Source organism: Carassius auratus, chromosome 26 (genome assembly GCF_003368295.1).
Source record: "Carassius auratus strain Wakin chromosome 26, ASM336829v1, whole genome shotgun sequence".
Taxonomy (NCBI): domain Eukaryota; kingdom Metazoa; phylum Chordata; class Actinopteri; order Cypriniformes; family Cyprinidae; genus Carassius; species Carassius auratus.
In genome coordinates this window covers 7,580,102-7,603,148 of record NC_039268.1, presented here as the reverse complement: position 1 = coordinate 7,603,148, position 23,047 = coordinate 7,580,102, and the positions used below count along the sequence as shown (strand labels likewise).

At 36.2% G+C, this 23,047-nt stretch overlaps 2 protein-coding genes across 3 annotated transcripts; one reads left to right on the top strand and one right to left on the bottom strand.

Annotated features, from left to right (window-relative positions):
• Positions 1-7: 7 nt before the first annotated feature.
• Positions 8-19,047, bottom strand: LOC113044214 (ubiquitin-like modifier-activating enzyme 6). 2 transcript variants are annotated; one of them, XM_026203976.1, is made up of 33 exons: positions 18,936-19,047; positions 15,836-15,918; positions 15,625-15,719; positions 13,839-13,867; positions 13,458-13,552; positions 13,120-13,231; positions 12,894-12,974; positions 12,697-12,819; positions 12,438-12,561; positions 12,257-12,360; positions 12,113-12,175; positions 11,948-12,024; positions 10,263-10,329; positions 10,030-10,173; positions 9,503-9,570; positions 8,890-8,968; positions 8,658-8,738; positions 8,479-8,556; positions 8,195-8,376; positions 8,008-8,113; positions 7,815-7,904; positions 6,334-6,414; positions 6,104-6,232; positions 5,727-5,778; positions 5,567-5,630; positions 5,406-5,475; positions 5,218-5,289; positions 4,570-4,693; positions 2,633-2,826; positions 2,406-2,533; positions 2,223-2,310; positions 1,552-1,646; positions 8-1,390 (listed from the first exon to the last, which is right to left on the bottom strand). In XM_026203976.1, the coding sequence occupies exons 1-33, from the start codon at positions 18,981-18,983 to the stop codon at positions 1,240-1,242; spliced, it is 3,177 nt and encodes a 1,058-aa protein (XP_026059761.1). In that variant the 5' UTR covers positions 18,984-19,047; the 3' UTR covers positions 8-1,239. The 2 variants fall into 2 exon arrangements, with proteins under 2 accessions (XP_026059761.1, XP_026059762.1); XM_026203977.1 differs by lacking the exon at positions 18,936-19,047 and adding an exon at positions 16,669-16,753.
• LOC113044217 (glyoxylate reductase/hydroxypyruvate reductase-like) lies at positions 19,014-23,026 on the top strand. Its single transcript, XM_026203986.1, has 9 exons — positions 19,014-19,237; positions 20,247-20,377; positions 20,457-20,529; positions 20,601-20,717; positions 20,793-20,881; positions 20,990-21,094; positions 21,182-21,317; positions 22,547-22,677; positions 22,756-23,026. The coding sequence occupies exons 1-9, from the start codon at positions 19,086-19,088 to the stop codon at positions 22,875-22,877; spliced, it is 1,056 nt and encodes a 351-aa protein (XP_026059771.1). The 5' UTR covers positions 19,014-19,085; the 3' UTR covers positions 22,878-23,026.
• The last annotated feature ends 21 nt before the right edge of the window (positions 23,027-23,047 follow it).

Here is a 23,047-nt window from a genome sequence, read left to right as displayed (position 1 = left end):
TGTTCGAACAGTGGTGTATATATTATATGTCAGAGTTATACACTTTCCGCACACTACAACAAACTGCCTTCTTGTTGGAACAAGGAGAGGAAAAAAAGGTAAATGAATTCTAACTTAAGTTTTTATTAGGATTTCTGTTGAATACTGTAGTCACAACGACATCATATTTTCCAATCACTGGTTTAGCTCCTTTAGATATCATCAGATATAATTTTCCTATAAACTGTAAATGCTTGACATCATGAGAGGGAATCGTTGCCATTTTAAAGGGATCAAACTAGAAACCTTTTCTGTGTTTTTCCGGCTCAGTGTGCATTCCAACACGTCCACTGTAAGCACAAAGCTTAGTATTACATAAGGTTGTGTGTGTATGTAACTTCTGATCACTACTGCTAATCAAATATGTGCTTACCAACAGCCTGTTGCCTAAAGGCCACTTTAGGATGAGTCAATGACATCAGCAAGACTGCAAATGCAGCAAGGAACTTGTGAAAATCCTGGTTTTGATGTCAGCATGCAGGTTAGACTCAGTGATATGAATATACCTTCACGTATGGGATGATGCCTATATCACTGTCTCATCCTTTAAGCCTCTTCACTCATGGATCTCAGCATGGATCAAGCAGTTAATAGTAGCAGATGGGTAGAAGGATACTGTTAACTATAGTGCCCCCTAGTGTCACTAGCAAGAATGCATTTTGAACTGCCATTTTAAAATGCAATTTTCTTCAATGAAACCTAAGATCGTAAAGGACCTGACAGCCACATTCAGAGAAATGTGACGGCTCGCTGAATGCAGATGATAAACATTTTAAACCAGATGCAAAATCTTTGGCGTTTGTGTTGCTTACAGTGACAACTTTTCTGCAATATCCTTCCAAAACGTGTGCAAATAAATTACTGCTGATTCGTGAGCAATGTTCATCTCTTACAAGCCCTCTTTTGACTTTTACCTAGTCCTCTCCCAGTTTAGGAGACTAACATACAATAATAAGCCCTGGGGAAGTCATGTAAACACTTTCTTTTTGTTTTACTTGGAGTATTAATATTATAATCATTATTATAGTCACATTGAAGCACAATATAATTATCTTAAGGCATCTGCACAGACATTGCTGGGCAATAAAATAATAAACCGGTAGAAAACAAAAATTCACTATGTACAATGAGTCAAATCAAGTGCTACTCGACTTGTGGTCCACAGGGCAAGAAAGGGGAGGGAGAGAGTGAGTGTGTGCATCAGGCCTTCTCTCCGCTCTTGCTGTCTCGACTGAAGTAATAGCGCACTGGGGGACCGGGCAGGTCTTCGTCGCCATCCACCTCTGGGGCAAATGATACGGTAAGATCAACATACTTTCTGCCTGCTGAGGGTTTAATCAGTTTATGCATTCTGTAAGAAGAGAAAAAGGGTACAGTCATGGAAATGCATAAGAGAACCAAAAAGGCCATTTTATATTAAAGCTAAAGCATGTTATTATTTTTGCAATCATGTTGGATCACAGAGGAATGACACAGCTTTAAAGATCGGGTCACTTTACTGCTGGGCCTTACGTCAGCTTGAGTCTCTTGTTATGACCTGGCATAACCGGCACATACAGCATTTTCACTCCGTGAACAACCATCGTGGGCTCAATTCCATACTCCTCCTGAAATTGAGCATAAAGCTAATTACCATGTAATGTGGGACAATTCAGTCATTCTCAACTAATGCTAAAATATTTTTAACATATCTTAAACTTGTTTTTAGGAAGGCCACTGGTTTAAAAATAAATAAATGATAATAATCATGTTCAGGTACATTACCATTCAGAATTTTGAGACTGGTAAGGGTTAAATGTTTAAAACAAATTAAAAGGCAAAAACACAGAACAAAAAAATTTCTAAAATTCTATTTTAACCATTTTAAAACTTTCCTGAGATGAAAATTCTGAAGCAGTCACTACTCTAGTCTTGTGTCACATGATCCTTCAGAAACCAATCAATGCTGATTTGGTGCTCAAGTAAAATTTCTTAATATTATCAGTTTAAAAGAGTTTTGCCGACACCTAAATTTGCTTGATTCAATTTTTTTTTTACATTTCTCTTCCAAACTTGCTGCTATAATACATTCAGAGAATAAGCAGCTGTTTTAATCAATATCTGTGTTTTTCTTTAGTGCAGTTGGTCTCTGATGGCTAAAGCACACCTCACATCACTGATCTGCAAGCTCAAATGCTACACACCTTTACTGCGCTCATGAAATCAGACAAGGTGAAGTCCTCGCGACCAAAGATGGTCCAGCGATCCCAGATAGAAAAGGAGATGTCATCTCTGGTCAAAACAAAAGGACCAAATTATTCCAAGACAAGAAACACAATATTTTTCATTCTTACTAGTGCCAATTGGTGCACGAGTGTTGCCGTTACCTGATCTGGGTTCTCTTGACCTGAGCTGTTTCTGTGAGCACCATGACTGGAATGGCCAGGTTGAAGAAACAGTTTTTAAATAACTCAAATCCATAACCACCAGCCACTTTAATCAACTCCAATGACACCTAAAGAAAATATAATAAAATAAAAACCAATGCGATGGACTGAAAACAATAGGAATTGCCATAGAAAAGGATTTCTCTGAACAGGATTGTTTCTCTCACCAGTCCTGCAACAGCAGCTGTAGATGTGGCGATGGCAGGGATGATTTTACCCGCAATTCGTTTGGTTTGCAGTCTGTCTGCGGCCTCAATGGCGTACATTTGAGCTCGCAGAGCTGACGCCGATGCTACGAAATCCATGTGTCCGTTTGTGTCATCATCCTTTTCAAAGAAAAGTGGAGTCATGTGTAGCCTCTCTAAATACAAAAGAAACAGACAGAGGAAAATAAAGTGTATGAAAAAGGTTAGACATACAGTATTGTTCAAAATAATAGCAGTACAATGTGACTAACCAGAATAATCAAGGTTTTTAGTATATTTTTTATTGCTACGTGGCAAACAAGTTACCAGTAGGTTCAGTAGATTGTCAGAAAACAAACAAGACCCAGCATTCATGATATGCACGCTCTTAAGGCTGTGCAATTGGGCAATTAGTTGAAAGGGGTGTGTTCAAAAAAATAGCAGTGTCTACCTTTGACTGTACAAACTCAAAACTATTTTGTACAAACATTTTTTTTTCTGGGATTTAGCAATCCTGTGAATCACTAAACTAATATTTAGTTGTATGACCACAGTTTTTTAAAACTGCTTGACATCTGTGTGGCATGGAGTCAAACAACTTGTGGCACCTCTCAGCTGTTATTCCACTCCATGATTCTTTAACAACATTCCACAATTCATTCACATTTCTTGGTTTTGCTTCAGAAACAGCATTTTTGATATCACCCCACAAGTTCTCAATTGGATTAAGGTCTGGAGATTGGGCTGGCCACTCCATAACATTAATTTTGTTGGTTTGGAACCAAGACTTTGCCCGTTTACTAGTGTGTTTTGGGTCATTGTCTTGTTGAAACAACCATTTCAAGGGCATGTCCTCTTCAGCATAGGGCAACATGACCTCTTCAAGTTTTTTAACATATGCAAACTGATCCATGATCCCTGGTATGCGATAAATAGGCCCAACACCATAGTAGGAGAAACATGCCCATATCATGATGCTTGCACCTCCATGCTTCACTGTCTTCACTGTGTACTGTGGCTTGAATTCAGAGTTTGGGGGTCGTCTCACAAACTGCCTGTGGCCCTTGGACCCAAAAAGAACAATTTTACTCTCATCAGTCCACAAAATGTTCCTCCATTTCTCTTTAGGCCAGTTGATGTGTTCTTTGGCAAATTGTAACCTCTTCTGCACATGCCTTTTTTTTAACAGAGGGACTTTGCGGGGGATTCTTGAAAATAGATTAGCTTCACACAGACGTCTTCTAACTGTCACAGTACTTACAGGTAACTCCAGACTGTATTTGATCATCCTGGAGGTGATCATTGGCTGAGCCTTTGCCATTCTGGTTATTCTTCTATCCATTTTGATGGTTGTCTTCCATTTTCTTCCACGTCTCTCTGGTTTTGCTCTCCATTTTAAGGCATTGGAGATCATTTTAGCTGAACAGCCTATCATTTTTTGCACCTCTTTATAGGTTTTCCCCTCTCTAATCAACTTTTTAATCAAAGTACGCTGTTCTTCTGAACAATGTCTTGAACGACCCATTTTCCTCAGCTTTCAAATGCATGTTCAACAAGTGTTGGCTTCATCCTTAAATAGGGGCCACCTGATTCACACCTGTTTCTTCACAAAATTGATGACCTCAGTGATTGAATGCCACACTGCTATTTTTTTGAACACACCCCTTTCAACTAATTCAACTAATTGCCCAATTGCACAGCCTTAAGAGCGTGCATATCATGAATGCTGGGTCTCATTTGTTTTCTGAGAATCTACTGAACCTACTGGTAACTTGTTTGCCACGTAGCAATAAAAAAATATACGAAAAACCTTGATTATTCTGGTTAGTCACATTGTACTGCTATTATTTTGAACAATACTGTAGTTGAGCTCATACAGCTGTTATGTGTTCTATATGAGTGGATGTGGATCATCACACCTGGTGTTACAAAGTTAGAGTTGATGGCCTCCTGTAGCTGTGAGATTGCTTCTCTCTCCTCTTCACTGCTCACTGTCATTTTCAACTGATCAGGCTTCTTAACAGTCTCATCGGTCTCTATATGCTAATACACAAACAAACACTTAGTAATCTTTCCTTTCTTTAAAGAAAAGTCTGCAATTTCAGCACCACTAAGTGTATGGCTCATTTTTTTAATCTATGAACAATGCATCTAATGGTGTCTTTGGCTCTAAAGGACAGGAATCCTAGTGGTAAGATTTGAAATCAATATTCTGGTCACGATACAATAATACTGCAATTCTATTTGTCACTGTTTTTGTCAGCCAAAAAACCTAAGATTTTCCCTCAAAATACCCCCAAAGATCTAAAATTATTATTTCAATATTATTTCATAACATGGTTTCTTTTTCTACAATTATTTTTATTTTACATTTACGTTCTCATCAACCCTCTATTATGTATAGTTATGCGAAAAGAATTGGCATGACGAAAAACAACGGTACGGATACACATTTCACAAACAACTCGAAATTATGTTTTGTTAAATTTATAGTTAATTCAGTTACATTTTCATTGGTTGCCAATGAAATACTGAATACATATCGTAAGCAGGGAAAGAACAGATACCTTTTCAGCTGGTCTGTACTCAGGAACCTTCAATTCAGCTAAAACACTTGAAACAGCCTCGTAGGTAAGTTTCTAAGAATTATTCAGCATCACCAAAAAAAAAGAAAAAAAGAATTGTATTTAGGTAAAAAAAAAAAAAAAAAATTAGAAAATAAGACCCAGATTTGTGTGTTAAATATTATTTTTACCTCTTCTGAATATGAGATATTGTAAATGTCAGCGAAAAGGCGAGCTGCGCTGACAACGAAACTGAAATGCCTGATGGAGGAAAAATATGACATTTTTATATTTCTTTGCCTGAATATCTCTTTGCACATTCTACCGACAGAATATTTTTTCAGATACTCACAGTGGGTCACTGAGGTCAAACTCTATGGGAGAAGGCGGCCGTTTGGGAGACTGCCAGAACAGGCCTGAAAACAGAGGAAAAACACTTCAGCGGGGCAAAGACGAGACTGTTGGCTTTTAATACATCATCTCTGCATGAGGGAGTCAAGCGCGTGACTTACTGCCGTCTTTTAGCCGTGTGTCCAGTGGAAATGAGTGCAGTAGTTGTAATGCCTGAAATGTTGAAATAAAAATGTCACACTTTAAAAAATTTTTTTTTTTTTTTTAAAGAATGCTTTATTTTAATGGGGAATGTATTAGTGACCCATTAAATATAACTATAAAAATGATTTAATAATAGTTATAATATTATTGCACTTCATTTATTTATTTATTTTTAAATAAAAATAATAGTAAACACCCCTGAGTATATTATAAATCATTGAAAAATATTATTACTATTCTATAAATACTCTTAACGGGTTTGAATTATAGTGGTAATTAATACAGGACAATTGCTATATAATTACTAAAGATTTACGCACAACCCTTCCAGTACCTTTCTTTTGAAGTACTTGTCAAACTTGAGTCGAGCGAGAGCTAGACAGTCATCCAGATGAGTGGGTCTCCGACTCAGCAACTTAATGACCTGAAACGATCCTTCCATACTCTCCCCAGCCATCATCCTCTGCACACACAAGCATTGAAATCAGATCCCTAACCAGGCTCGGTGAACACCAAACATGGGTCCATCAGAGTTTAGATAAGCATGTGGTAATATGTCTTTACCTGTAACACATCCTGAGCTGATGAATGACTCTGCCAGAACATGTTGTACATAGAGGGTTTGTGGGAGAAAGCACTCTCAAACTACACAAAACAAAAACAAGATCACTAAACAGAACACTTACAACATCTCGAAGCACTAGAGACAATCAAACCACAAACTTGGTAATTTCTGGCCTTTTTTCATTATTAAAGGGATAGTTCACCCAAAAATTCAAATGTGATGTTTATCTGCTTACCCCCAGGGCATCCAAGATGTAGGTGGTTTTGTTTCTTCAGTAGAACACAAACCAAGATTTTTAACACAAACTGTTGCAGTCTGTCAGTCATATAATGGAAGTGAATGGGAATAACAGCTAATACACACAATAAAAAATAAAAAAAGCATACACAAACAAAACCAAAATTAAACTCTGTGGCTCATGATAATACACTGATGTGTAAAGACACAAAACCATCCTTCTGTGCAATAAACTGAACGGTATTTATATATATATATATATATATATATATATATATATATATATATATATATATATTGTTTTTGCCTCTGATTCACACAATGTCCAAACTGTAAAACTGTAAAACTCTTGGTTTGTGTTCAACTTAAGAAATAAAAGTCACCTGCATCTTGGATGCCCTTGGGTTAAGCAAATAAACATCAAATTTTTATTTTTGGGTGAACTGTCCCTTTAAAACTAATTCTGAGTGGCATCCTTTTTAGATGTGCAGTCTGAACAAACAAAAAAACGGTTCAATAAAAGGAATTTAAGTGGTCATAAAATTCACAACTTGGCTGATTGTGGTAAAAGTTGACTAAACATAGGAAATTCAAGGAAAAGATGCAAACACAGAGCATCCATTTTTTATATTTGTTAAATATAATCTATATATCACCTGAGCAAACACACACAGAAACTAAGGATTTCAAAATCCAGAATGCAAAACATCCAGAGTGTAAAAGATTGACAAATGAGGGTTGATTCTTAAATCAGGGCTACTTCTGACTAATACTTGTCTAGATAAAAAATGCATCATATGTTCTAAAATAAAGATCCGATCATGTCTCTGATTAGCATTTAAGTGGATATTTGGTATTTGTGATGGTGTATTATTTTCTATATTGTGTGTGATGGTAATGTCATTTTTGAGCTTTTTGGAGAAAAAGTTGGAAAAACACTTCAAGGAAGCGAGCAGTCAATCAAATTCAAAATAGCTGCAAACTTACACAGAAACAGGTGACTTCTAAATCAAAATGCTATCCGGTTTGGTAAATCCGTGGAATAAAAGCTACTTGCAAAATACGTGAAATATTATAATAAAGTTACATTTATCTTCAAAATATCACACTGTTGCCTCATAGATTAAATATTTTATCTATTGTCACTTCTCATTTGAGTGATAATCAAATAAAAACTATTCTACAAAATAAATATGATGGTACTGACAGTAGTAATGGGTACAGTGATAAATAAAATACCAACCTTGTCTCTGGCCCACTGTATGGTGTGTTCAATAACAGCAGGAAAAGATTTTAGAGTGCAAAACGGAATCTCCTCCTCCGGTGGGTCTCTCTAAGAAACACAATCACAGATGAGAAAAAACACATAGACAATAGATGTGTAAACTGGTACACAGCCTATATACACACACATGCACAGAAACATACACACTCACATGGCTGTTGTAGGACTCGGTGAGGTAAGGGATGATGATCTCGGTGTGTCCTTTTGTACCCATGGTTCCAGAGTCTAACAGAGCTTTCTGATTGGATACACTCCGACTGCAAGATCACAAAACAACCACTCAAGAATTGAAGCCCACATGTCATACACTGAAAAGCAGTTATTTAGTCATGAATTACCTATCCACATATCTCCGTGCCTCCACGTTGTCCAGTGCGGTGACCACCAGGTTAAGATGGGAGAAGAAAGCATCACTATACACATCCTCTGTAGCAGGACACACTTTATTCAGATGAGCATCTATTTGCATCTCTGGGTTTATTTCTAATGTAGCTGCTGCAGCTGTAGTGCTCTTTGGCCTCTACAGAGAGATTAAAACAGAGAAAAAGTGAAAATCCAACTCATGAGATTAGTATTTCATGAATGAAAAAGAGTGAAGAACTATCAAATAAAAAAAATATACCTGTATATGCTGAGGTCTGAAAAGAAACTGTCTATTGAGGTTGGATTTCTCAATCAAATCTGGATCAGTAATGCATGTCTAAAAACAAAAATAAAAACAGGATTTTAAGAATTGGAGCAGTGAGGATTAAAAAAATAAAATAAAAAAAAGAAGTTCTGTCGTGATTTATTATCCCCCACCTCTCCTGAGTATCTGCTCAATCCGACACCCATTAGTGCCAAATTCTTTAGCATCTCACAGCCAATAGCACCACAGCCCACCTACATTCACATATTAAGAATCAGCGCAAATACATATATACTATATTTTCAATCACACATTTGATCTGATTCAAGTTTTGATGTATGATACTAACTTTTAAAATGACATTTCGTTTCATGTTCTACTGTATCAACTATACTTTTGACTCACCATAAAAACCCGAAACTTGTGCAGTTTCAAACACATTGACTCTCCTATGCAAGCCCTCAACGCATCGTACCGGTCACCCCTACAAACACACATCCAAATAAACATTAGAAAAGCAGTGATCCTCAACTCTTTTTTGACCAGAAGGCCACAAACATATTTGTAGGTAAATACTTGATGACTTCTTTTAAATACTTTTTTCTCACAATTCTTAGAATCTCACAAAATGTTGAATTTTTAAGAAAACTGTATAGTCATTATAAGATCACATATAAGGTCATATATTACTTTGCCAGGTCTAGAAATGGCACTTTTAAAATAAGGCCAATGCATATTTCCAGCTGAAACTTATTTATTGGAGAAAGAAACAGAGTTGCTGAGTTTAGTCAAAATTAATAATAAGAAATGATGATCTGAAATGATGATCCGCAGTGCTGAGCTCTCTAGAGCTAATTAGAGTAATTTTGAGGCACTCTTGGAAGTTTGCTGAGACATCCTGGGTGAGAACCACTGATTTACAGAAATAACAACATCCTACAACAATAAATGACAGCTGTAGTAACATATGAACTAACAAAACAAGATTGTGGAGCTCAGTACTTGGCGTCAAGCTCACCTTGGGGCAAATTCTTCAGCAGGAAGACACTGAAGGGGCTGAACCACCTCTGTCGCGTCGAGATAAAACTGTATAAACACATTTAACAAAGAATAAATAGCATCCCTTTATATCAATGTCATACACACACTAACATTCAAAAGTTTGGGGTCAATAAATTCAGTTTTCTGAAAGCATTTAAAACTTGCTTTAAACTAATCACTAGTGACAGGAAATACTTTTAAATTGTTACTATTTTAAATAAAATAAATAATTGCTTCTATTTTAAACTTTCTATTTATTAAAGAATCCTGTATCATGGTTTTCACAAAAAACATTAGGCATCTATAAAATGAAATGTTTCTTAGGCACCAGAGCACATTAGAATGACTATGTGGCTTTATATTTCCAAATGTAATAAATTCATTTTAAAAATATATTATTTTTAATATAGCACTGGTGAGTATTTAACATTTAAAAATTGTATAGACCCCAAACCCTTGAATGGTAACATACAGGAAAGAAAAAACAACTGGGCTTTGACTTACCCACTGTTGAAGAGGGGAAAACTTTCCAGTGAGAGCCTTTAAAACCTCCTGACTAGCGATACCACCCACCGCTGCGGCTAGAGGAGAGAGACATCCCCTCGCACAGCGCGACACACACCTCACCAGCTCCTCATTTATGCAAACCTGATAACAAACACATTTAAATTAAAAGACGGAAGTTTGAAGATGAGCTTAACAGGAAGTGACTACGTGAAAGATTGTACAAAACTGACTTTGTTTTTAAGTGTTCTGCTGATCTCCTCTGTGAACTTCAGGAGCAGCTCAGCATCTTGCAAACAACTACACAAAGCAGAGGAAAATAATCCATCACAATTTGAATCATCTGTGTCAGTCCCAATTAGAGAGAGAGAGAGAAATGAAAGATGATTTGGCTGTCCACACTCAATGAGAAATGACACAATATTTGACATTTATATTTAAAGTACAGTTATGAGAAGCCATTCATTAAACCGTTAAAACTTTACAGCGGACAAGACCATTCTGCACAATGCTGTGTAAATAGAAACAAATGATGCACATAATGAATTTTTTACTGAAAGAGAAACATTTATGAAACATTTTATATTTTGGCCAAAAACGAATACTTCTAAAGTTTTGGTAATTAAATTTGGGTATTTCAACTGTTCAGGGTGTTCACAGGTGATAAACAGTTTGAGCCATCTGTCAGATAAACAAGTTTAATTTGATAAAATCTAGTTTCTATAATCACTGAAAAACTAAATTCGAATTTCGAAGTTGCTCAAACAGTTAGAAAAAAAACCCAGGACTATGCATGTATGTACAGTGTATGTATAGTTTAATATAAAGGACCAAAAACCAATCACAAAGAGTAGTCTGCTTTCTTCATTTAAAAACATGAGATACAGTTGGATGAACCGCCATTAAATTTTGAGACATGTTTTTGAACTGACATTAATTTTACATGGCTTTCTAAACATACTACTCTCTTGTGCGAGATGCAAGTGCAATGTTGATAGATGTCCCTCTAGAAAATGTGATAAATATGCGCTCTGTGAACCGCTTCTTTTCAGTTTTGACGTAAGCAACATCTTCTTCACACTGATGCTCTCGTTTTCCGCAATGTATTGAATGAACAACGTAGCAACACCTACTCTAGTTGGTTCAACTGGATAGGCTAACAAAAGCATTAAAATGCAATGAAACTTACATCGTCATCGCATTTCGTGCACCACTGCCTGAAGGCTGACGCAGAACTAGAATTCAAATGCAGCTTTTTTGCATTGGAATGTGGATTGTTTAATTTTATTTGAAGAATATTTGAAATTCACATTTTTGGACATCCCTGATACAAACAATTTTCGGAAATACACATAGAAACTCAAATGTCTTCTCAACAAACACTTCAAGATAAAATTTAATGTTAACTTATAGGAAGCTTTTGACATGTTATGTTAATTTTTAAACCTTATTTTGGGAAAAATAAAACAGAATTTTTTTGGGGAAAATGGATTTGATAGGGCCCTAAACCTAAAACTTCAATTTTTGATAAAATGTTTATACATTGTTCTTAAATCGTATATGGTTCATGATTTAAAATAATTACACATGGTTTTCAATTATTACAATTTAACTAAAGCAGATCTCAAAAAAAAAAAAAAAAAAAACGCTTTCATATGGTCGTAATACTTAGTCATGATGTGTGTACGAAACAAAATATTCAAAATATTTCTGGAGAAGCACTGTTCCATCCTGTCAATGATTCTGGCCTTCCGAAACTCTTTTGGTTGTTGACATGTTGGTGCATCACTAATAGAAATAAACCTTCATGCCATTCCTAATGTAGGACAAACCTATTCAATAGTTATATTCTATTGGTTAAGCAGCTTGCTAGGCTTGAGACACTGCCTAAAAGATGAAAAGTTGAAGATGAGATTACCCGACGTTAGGGAGTCTAGCATGCTGTTCCAGGAAAGCATCCAAAGCTAGCATGATTGTATGGAGCTGCAGAGGGACCTGATTGGATAAACGCAACGAATGTGACTGATTCTCAGATCAATAATAATAAATGTACTTCAACAATAAAAGAGTCTGTCTTTCTGACCTCTGGTTTACTAAAGTCTGGAGTAAGGAGTTGAGGGTCACATAACTGCTGCTCCATCATCTCCTACACAGACCATAGAGGAAAGAGTAAATCATTATACTCCACCAATAATAAACCGACCAGCTGAAGGTGGTGTTAACATACAAAGTTGAAGGTTTTGGGGGTTTTGACCAGGCGGAAAATTCCTCCGTGAGCAAATGGCTTGAATGATGAGGTATCACCGATTGCAAAACTGTATGGAGACAGAACTAAATCCACAAGCAGAGTTAAATATCTGAGCAGAGAGCATCACTGTGCTCGATCACTGTAGAGTTTGTGTTTATACCTGTAACTTGGTGAGTGGTGCCATTGAGTTCAATCATGCCATTGATCTCTTTAAAACACACACTCTGCCCTGTCTGGAGGCCATGTGTTCGGCTGTCCATACACATCACTACACCAGGATTCCCCTGCCAAAAACAGGAAGTTTAAAAACAACCCAAATCACAGAACTGAGCAAGTTCAGCACTAAGACTGAATGTGACAAGAAAGCATCAAATGCCAAAAGAAATGAGGAAGGTTTGACAGTTCAGCGCTCTCATTACCTGACTGATGCTTTGGATGAAGAGCTCTTTTGGTTCTTCTCCCGTAGGGTCTGACACCTCAAACGCCTCCCCGAAATCACAGAATACTCGCGAGCAGATCCCAAACAAATCACAGCCAATGAACTGCAGCAAAAATGTATTTTAAAGCATCCCAACAGAGAGTTATATCTATGTAGTATGTCTAGGAATGTCTTTACCTTAATAGGAGGCTGTTGAGAGTGGCAGAAATGGTTGATTCGTTTCTGTAAACTCAGCTTCGTTTCTGTTAACACGACACACTGAAGAGATAAGTACAAGAATAGAGGCATTAAGTATGATATGAACATACAAAATAAGATAAATAATAAAAGTAATCGGATTGGAATGAAGTTAGATGAATTTAAATATATATAAAGATATGTGCTGTTGTTAGCGGAGGCCAACCTGATATCTCTTTAGGAAGCTGAGGTCAGTGCTGTCATCCAGGACGTCAGTGGACACACTGACCTGAACATATGGGTTTAACTCAGCCACTCGAGAATGGACAGCCTCCACCCTAATGCAAAAAGAAAATCATTGTGATTATTGCACATCTTTGCAGAAATAACGAGTTTGATAAGGGCACAGAAACACAAATGTAGGATCGTAACTTTATTATTGGGGGAGGATATGACTAAGGGAATTTTATATTAAGGTACATAGTCACAATTTATTTAATTTTGTTCTAGGAAAAGAAAAAGAAAAAAACAATCAAAAAAGAGAATGAATTCAGCACAGTTCACCTTTTCTTCTGGCTTTGCACATCCTCCTCTCTGATGAAGAAGTTGGTGCCAAGATCCCAAACTTCACATCGCTTACAGTCATGAAGAGTGACAGCCTACAAACAAACGTGTGCAAAATCTCATATCACAGCCATAAAACAACTGTAATTAAACAGTAATTATTCAGCATGTTCCAAGTCTCCTATAATGATAAAAATTAGTTCACAATATACTACATACATTAAGTGTTCAAAATATAACAAAACAACTAATGAATCATTTGAAATTCATATTTTTATTTAAAAAAAAATGTTGTGTTAAACTGATCAAAAGTTACATCTACTTAAAAAATGTATATATATAGAAAAACAGAGGAAAATGATGTTTAAATATTTATCTTACCTTCACTCCTGCCAGAACAATGTTTTTTGCTGCACAACATGAGAGATTTTTTATTAGTACTTGATGGTGTGGTGTGAATTACAGCACCCAACAAAAAAAATGGCACAATCGAGACTGTAGACCATGTACATGGTACTGAAATTATACATTTGTATGTGCTGTAGATACAGTGATGATGTCCTGATGATTTGGTCTGGTTCAGAATCAGAATTGCACAAGTTTCACCAGTATATTAATGGCACAAACAGAAATTGGAAATTGAGCCTTGAATATTCAGGTTTCTAAAATCAAATTTTCTTGATCTGAAAATAACTAAGGAGGCCAGTGGTGAGCTACATACTTCGATCTTGAGGAAACCAACTGATTGAAATACAGTTAATTACAGTTAACAGTTTTCATCCACCCTGGCTGATTGAAAACATACCTCATTTTCATTCTGGCCATTTTCAAAGACTGAAACAATTATTCAATTCAATTACCAGACATGACCAGTAGATTTCGACAGAGAGGTTATGACTCTAAAGTTTTAACCAGGGCCACAGAGAAAGTTAAATCAATAGATAGAAAATAACTATTGTGTAAGGTGAAAAAAGTGCAACAATGCTCTTATGATTATAATCAAGTGTTCTTTTCAACAACTTACAGCCGTGAAGCAACACAAATTAAGCGTATAATAAATTCCAATTAGAACATTGGAAAATTACAGTGTGATAATATGATGAGAAATAATATTTTTACAGATGTGTCTTCTGGGAAAATATATCCAATTAAGTATTTTATCAATTGCAATTCCTCATATGTAGTCTATAGGATAGAATGTGAGTGTTGATATTTTTATGTAGGTCAAACAAAAAGGAAATTTTCGTTTAAGAGTGGCTGAACACTAATATGGTATTTGTGTGAAAAATCTGTAGTATCCTATGGCGAGGCATTACAGTATAACGCTATACGGCAGACGCAGACTAATAAGTGCATTACCGCCATCTATCTCTCAAATGGAACATTGACACTCCTAACTGAGATTGTAGATAGAGGTCAATGGTCCATTTGAGAGATAGGTGGCGGTAATGCACTTATAAGTGATCTGCCATGAAGCAAGAAGAAGACACAACACCCACCAGCTGTTGAGAATGCATTCAGGAGAATTTGGACATTGTGGTGAATCAGAAATAAAAAAAAAAACAATATAAATACTGTTCAGTTTCTTGCAGAGACCGATCATTTTGTGTCTTTATACATTAATGTATTGTCACAAACTGCAATGTTTAATTTGGTTTTGTGTATGTTTTTTTGACCCTCAAAGCCTTGATTCTTATACACTTCAATTATATGACTGACAGACTGCAACTGTTTGAGTTGAATCTTTGTTTGTGTTCAACTGAAGACACAAAGTCACCTACGTCTTGGATGCCCTGTTAATGATCATTTTTGGGTGAACTATCCCTTTAAGCCCAGTTTATTAAAGGCTTTTTATCTGAGTGCCTTTGAAGTATTTCGTCTTTTTTATTTGATTTAAGGAAATATTCTAATCTAGAGCTCTAATTCTAGAGCCATAAACTCTAATCAACCAAATAAAAAATAAAAAAAAGTTTTATGTACATTTAAAGAATCTAGAGTATATGAAAGTTTCACTTTTTGAAATAAATGACACACAAAAAAAAAGAACTTTTGAGATGCACCTGTACTTTCTACAGTATAGCCATTAGCCATTTATAGAGGTTGTAAAAGCAGGTGAATGGTAAAACAATGAATTACAAATAGGAATGCGATAAAAGGAATGGTGTACCAATTTCCACTCCAAGAGCTCCCATTCCACTGAGAAACACAGATGACTGGGCCATCTGCTGCATAGCACTGTCCCCCAGCACATACCGCTGCCGACTGCACACACACAAACACAGGAACGGTGGATTACAACTGATCCTTAACTAATCAGATTCTGTACATGACAGAAAGGTAAGCCTCAAAGCATTTAAGCTTCAGTATTTACAGTGTACCTGTAAAGAGAGTCGTCTATGTCCATGGAGTCAGCCATAGTGGGAGGGGGAGAGGGGGTGTTCAGGCGTGCCTCTGTAAGATCCTGTCAGAGAGATCAAGAGCGTCTATTCACTGCTGATGACAGTAAACCAAAGAAACACAAACTGATGCATTGAGACCAGAAATCTGAGTTTACAACTGTAAACTTCCTCAGTATGTCAGGCATTATATTTGTCAGACCCTTCTGACAAAATAATCTACAGTAGTCCTACAACATGAAAAAATTAAAATTATATATATATACATTCACAACTGAAAAACCATAGCTTTTAAGACTGCATTCATTTTCCTTTAAATGTCAATGTTTTTCATGAGCATTAGAGCCCTGAATGACTTGACAGTGCCTTATCAGTTGCATGCACTGTCAAATACACATATCCTTATCATATGATCCACACATTATGAATTAAAAAAGCAATTTATCAGAGCACTGATACGCAATCACACATCCTACATGTAATACCATTTATTTATAGGCGACAGTATCTTACATTAAAAACTATAACACAAACCGAATCACATCAACACAAAAACATCTCGTATTTACTCGGAGAACGTTGTCATAAAACCATTAATTTATCATATTGCTTACTCATATCTGTATATCATTAGCACACCGGCTAGTTGAGCTGCTGACTAAATTAGACTACTATCTGTTTAACTATAAACTGATCACCCATATCTGCAGGCTCGACTCTGATTAATGTGCATTTATGGCTGTGGTGGCTTGTTTTCAGTGAGATGAGGTTTAATGTGAAGTCTGTAGTAAGGAGAGAGAATGTGAATTAGCTACCTGTCAATGTGCGCGAGGAACGGGAGCAGCACACTTCTTCTGCTGCGCGTGAGCAGTGAGGGCTCGTGATGGAAAACTATCGACCGCCACCTCGTGGAGTGGATTACTCGGCCGTTAAAGCAACAGGACATTTTCTTGGGAATGAAGTACTATACTGGGAACAGTGTTGGGAAGATTACTTCGGAAATGTAATAGGTTACAGATTATTTACAAGTTACCCTTAAATGTAATACGTAGTGTAACTATTTCATTTACTTTATTAAAGTAATGTAACATTACATTTAACTATTTATTTTTATTTTGAACCCAAATAGGAAATAAACAGTTATCGAAAAAATCATGAAACTTTTAGAGCAGTCACTGCAATTTATCAAAAAAAAAATCAATTAAATCAAAAAGAAAAGAAGAAGGAAGAAAGAAGAAAAAAGAACATGTAATCCCCTTTGTAATTGTTAACATTTTCATAAGCAACTGTAATTTAATTACGCTTTTTTATCAGTAATTGTAACTGAGTTATATTTATTTTGTAATTAAATTACGTAATCTATTTATGTAACTAGTTACTGACTAGGAATACGGTAGCCTGTATTATGAGAATTCAGAGTTACAGGATTAGTTTTGAGTTGACAAAACCAAACCACTCCAATCCGGCTTTGTTGGTACCATGATGCTGTTCATCAACTTTCTTTGTCAATTCAGGCTTTGATCCTGAGCTTGTGGAGCGTAAGCACATGAATGTGTGACATCACTGGCGAACAGCCAATCATGAGCCTTGCAATACAAAGCAAGTTTGATTTACTTCTCGCGAGAGACCCAGCGAGATTCAAAACTAAAGGTTAAACGTTTTGCTAAAGGTTAAGAGATTGAAGAATATGTCAAATTTAAATGTCATATGAAAAATTAAGGAGGACTAATAAAATAAATGATCTTGCTCCATCAGTGTAGTCACAAGTGGAACTTGTTAACTTGATACATTTGAAAATATATAGTGATAGAGACTTGAACATGTAAGGTCATATTTGATTTTTTTTTTTAAATAGTTCAATCTTTTGATACAGCTTATTTATATTACATGATCTGTACACATTAATATTTATTTAAAATAATTTATAATAACTGTTCATCTAAAATTGCTTGCGTGTAAGAGATAAATAATATGAATCACAATAATTATATAAATCATAAAATGACTCAGTTATTATCATTAAAGCCAGAATTCTATTTTTTATTTTTTTTTTAAGCATAAGTGACCTTTAATTTGGAGCAAGATAAACTGGAGTGACTTTGTGTCAGACATGTGTCACTTCTCTCACATCTGATTGGTTCACCTTCAGTTTGAGATCTTGAATCCAGAACATAACCTGCCCCGGAGCAGGTTAGCCGTGCAGCTTAAGATACCATGGCAACGAACACCGATTAAAGCCGAGCTACTTTCATAGTACCTAAAACACAGGGTTGGTGGAAACTAAGCTGAAACATAGCTGGCTAGCCACCTAATCCAGCTTCATGGTACAGGCCCCTAATATGATGAATGAAGTATACCAAAATAAACCTTTAAAAAAACAGTAGACGTCTTTCTCCTCTGTAAAAATTGCTGCAATCTTTTTGCAAGCACCACATAGGCTACATTTATAATCTTCTATAATTGTATAATTGACAAAAGTGTATTGCTCATAAGGTTTTGCACTGTTTTCTTGTTGTTTCATGTGTATTGTACTGTTCTTCAGTTTACCCTCGGCATCATGGTGTTTCATGAGACCATTTGGTTCAGTCAAAAAAAAGTGTGTGTTTGAGACCTATCAAACATTGACCAGAAACCTTTAGATGAACACTCACACACACACACACACACACACACACACACACACACACACACACACACACACACACACACACACACATTCTAACTCATAGTTACATTGGAGGAGCTTTGAACTGCTACTCCTGCAAATATCATAATCCTATACTACGGAAAAGACACATAAGTCCTACATTTGTGTTTGTTTGTTTATTTCATCTTGTTATTTTTGATGAACATCAATGTCTGCTAAAGTGTTTCATATCCATGATCTAGATCATTTGAATTCTGTTTTAAACTCATAAACTATTATGTTGTGTATTTCAATATGCATTGCTTTTCAATACAATACTGTTTGATTGAAACAAAATCGAGTCAGAACTTGAGACACATACGCTGTGTGTTGTGATCAGTTATGGTACTTTGGAATGTGAAACAAATAAACAAACAAAAAACATAGGTATCTTACACAGACTAGTTGCTCTTCGGCTGTGTCGAGGAGAGACAGACCACCCATTCGTGTCCTCCCCCAAAACTGTCCACACACAGAACCCGCTGGCGCTTCCAGCTTCTGTCATCGTTTCTCACAGACCCCGTCGATGACTGATACAGCTCGGTGATGTGGTGCAGTAGAACAGCGCTCGGGAGACTGCGGAGGATTGCCCCGTGTACCGTCACCGGATTTCACCGCGCAATGTCCACGTTACCGAAAGTGTATGTGACGCGCAAGGTGCCGCCGGACGGAGTGGACATTCTCCGCAAATCCGGACAGTAAGTTGAAGGAGTCACCAACTAGTTTCATGAAATGTGTTCCACGGTTATTATTTACCCTAAGTGTATTATCTAAGTAACTTTATTATGTGAACTTTGTTATGGTCCCAAAGTTTTTTATTTAGATTTCGAAAATTGATGGTAGCTACCCTATTGTAATTTGTAATGGTATCTGTATTGTGATTTGTTGACATTTAGGCCTAGCCTACTCAGTAATATTAATTAACTACATGTAGCTACTATATGGTTAGAATTAGGGTTTGGTTTAGAGTTACTTACATTTAATGATGCATAATTTATAAAACAAAATAAAGTCTTACCTAAATGTCTCTGTCAAAGTAGTGCTGTCACATTTAACGTTTTTGACGATGTTAAAATGGAATTGTGTCAGGAATTTCGCTAAATAGCTAATTTTTCTTTGCTATGGGTTAAAGTTGAAATTTTGGTTTAGTTCGTGTTTCATGCCTTGCTATAGACAGACAAAATTTTGCAGAGATATCGCAAATTAATATCTGGTGATTTAATCATCTTGGATAAAATGTTACAGGCCTATATCTAGTTTCTGTTTTAATGAATTATATTTACAGTAATAACATGTAAGATGGGCACAGGCAAGTTTAGCCAATCAAGACCATAATAAGGTAAATATTTTCTAAACCGAAGATTTGTTCACCGTCTTCCAACTAGAACCTCTGCTCAGCTGAAGATACTGCAAGAAACAAAATTAATTAAAAAAAAACTTGTGAGCATTCCCATTCTGAACATTAGTGATCTGGGATATCGGACTCATTTCAATTCAGATTTACAAACATATTAGTGAATAAAAAGGCCATTTTTGGGGTCAAATAAAACAAAAACTCTATGCATCCTGATGATATTTATGGGCTTCTGCTTTTCAGTAGTTCAGTGGATGGAGATTTCCTTAGTCAAATACATTTACTGTAAATAATTGAACTGTTTTTTTTTTTTACACATCTTTCTCTCACTAATTCAACCCACACAATCCCAGGGTGCAGATTGAGATGTGGGACTCTGATGAACCTGTGCCGCGACTGGAGCTGCTGAAAAAGGTCAAAGGTTGTGATGGAATTCTATGTGTTCTCACAGAGAAGATTGATATTCAACTATTGGAAGCTGCAGGTAAGCTTGCGATGCATGATCAGGTTGAAACAAATCAGGAGGGGTGCAGTGACATACTGAATGTGTCTCAATAATGCAGGTCCAAATCTGAAAGTCGTCAGCACTATGTCAGTGGGCTTTGATCATCTTTCTCTGGACGAGCTCAAGAAAAGGTCAGTTGTGTGAGTCAACTTCAGATCTGAATTTCTTAAAGTGTGACGATTTTGGCATGTGTGTTTTCCAGGGGGATCCGTGTAGGATATACTCCAGATGTTCTGACCGATTGTGTGGCTGAATTGACTGTTGCCTTGTTACTCGCTACATCCAGAAGACTCACTGAGGCCACACACGAGGCTAAAACGTAAATACCTATGAACACTCATGTATTTGCTAACAAATCGTGTACTGATCCATACTGTTTCATACTTGTGTTTAGGGGTGGCTGGGGAACATGGAGAACTTTATGGCTTTGTGGTCATGAACTTGCAAACAGCACAGTTGGCATCTTGGGACTCGGGAGGATTGGTAAAGAATAGGATGTCTTTATGACTCTATTAGCTCAAGAAGTTGATTATTATATGTTGCATTAAGTTAACGTTGTGTGGTGTGTGTGTGTGTGTGTGTGCTGGGTAGGTGTGGCTATCGCCGAGCGTCTGAAGCCATTTAAGGTGAAGAAATTCATCTACACAGATGTGGCGCAGAGAGTGGAGCTCGCAAATATGATAGAGGCAGAATATGGTGGGAAGATCTCAGAACCTTCACAGAATTTACATGAGAGTTGGAATTGCAAGGTAGACTACAAATGACCCGTGCGTGTGTTTTTAGTCTCTTTTGATGAGCTGGCCGAGCAGTCTGATTTCCTGGCTGTATGCTGTGCTCTGACTCCAGAGACTCATGGGATCTGCAATTGGAATCTCTTCTCCAAGATGAAGAGAAACGCCATCTTCATCAACACAAGCAGGTACACAAACCCAATCTCTCCCAGTGTTAGTTTAGTATTATCTGAAGAGTTCAGATAAGTGCCTTCTGAAGTTTTCTTTAGTTTATGTTCAGTTATTTCACTTCAGTGGCAATGAAAAGAACCGTTACATATCAGATCTGCTAAATCTCTGTCAATGTTTTAGAAACTGCTGAAAGCTCTCTTTGAGGTCGCAGCTTATGTGAATCAAATTATATAGGAGGTTATTTGTGATTGTTAGTTTGGTCAGTATGTGTGTGATGGTGTTTTGCTTTTATGTACTGTGGGTAACCCTTGGGGATCTTTAGTAGTGCTATATAAATAAATAAACCAAACCAAATCAGCTAAATTACTGAAACTACACAAAGGGGTCTGTTAAAAAATGCTCATTTTAGAAGAATTTATATATATATATATTTTTTATTAATATTAATATTTAGCTTTAATGCCTTCATTTATTCAAGTACATTTTAAACTTATTTTAGTTCAGGATGTTTCAGTCTAGTCAAAGTTTTCTTGTAATATTTCATTTTAATTTTATTGACAAAAACAATATTTAAAAAAAATCACACTGCTTCTTTATACATCTTGAATACATTTCGAGTTGTATTATAATTAACATTAATGTATTATGGATTCCCAGTGAACAATGGTATTTTGACACATTAACAGTAACCTAAATGAATAAAATGCTGCAAAGATTTTGTTTATTGTAGTTCATGATAACTAATTGAAGTGTTATGCAATAAAAAATAACATTCTAGTGCTTGGTCAGGGATATATTTGTTACTTTGGTTCAAATTTCAGGTGTTTCTGATCGTGCAATAACAAGAATTATTAGATTGTATTTTTGCAGAAGAAATGAAAATTACATTTGAGAGGCGAAAAACAATATTTGCTAAAGGTTTATGAAAAAATGAGCATCACACCGTTCACAAGTAGCGCTGTTTTGCAGCAAATACCACTTGAAATTGAGCATTTGACACTTGAAGTGTAACTCATATGTGCATGTTGGGGAACAATGTACATTTTTATTTTGCATTGGTTTGTGTTTTTGGGTTAAAGGAAATTCTGTAATCCTAACTGATCATGCGGCAGAAAATATACTCTTTATAGATACTCTTAAATAGACTCTTTATAGCATTAACTTCAGATGAACATAACCACAGTACTTGTGTATACTATAGTGGCTCTATTCCGTGCATGACTCTGATTGTGTTGTTATTGTAAAGAGGTGGAGTGGTTAATCAGGAGGATCTGTATAAAGCCCTGTCCACCGATCTGATCGCTGGAGCCGGGCTGGATGTCACCACACCTGAACCACTGCCCACAAACCATCCTCTTTTCTCACTCAAAAACTGCGGTAAGCATTCATGTCTGCATGGATTTCATTAAAGTATTTGACAGGTCTGATATTCTGTGTTTATGGTTGTTTTTGCAGTGATTCTTCCCCACATTGCCAGTGCTTCATATACAACACGGAACACCATGTCTGCTCTTGCAGCCAACAACCTGCTGGCCGGACTCAGGGGAGAACCCATGCCTAAAGAACTCAAACTGTAAAACTAGACAGTTAAATAATAGTTTATATAAAAAGGAAAAAAACTACTTTGGGACACAAAGAGAGAATTTCTGAAAAATCTTCACATAGCTATTTTTCATATGTTAATAGTTCACATTTACAATGTTCAAAATAAAAAAAATGGATATCACTTGTAAGTTTTTTTTTTTTT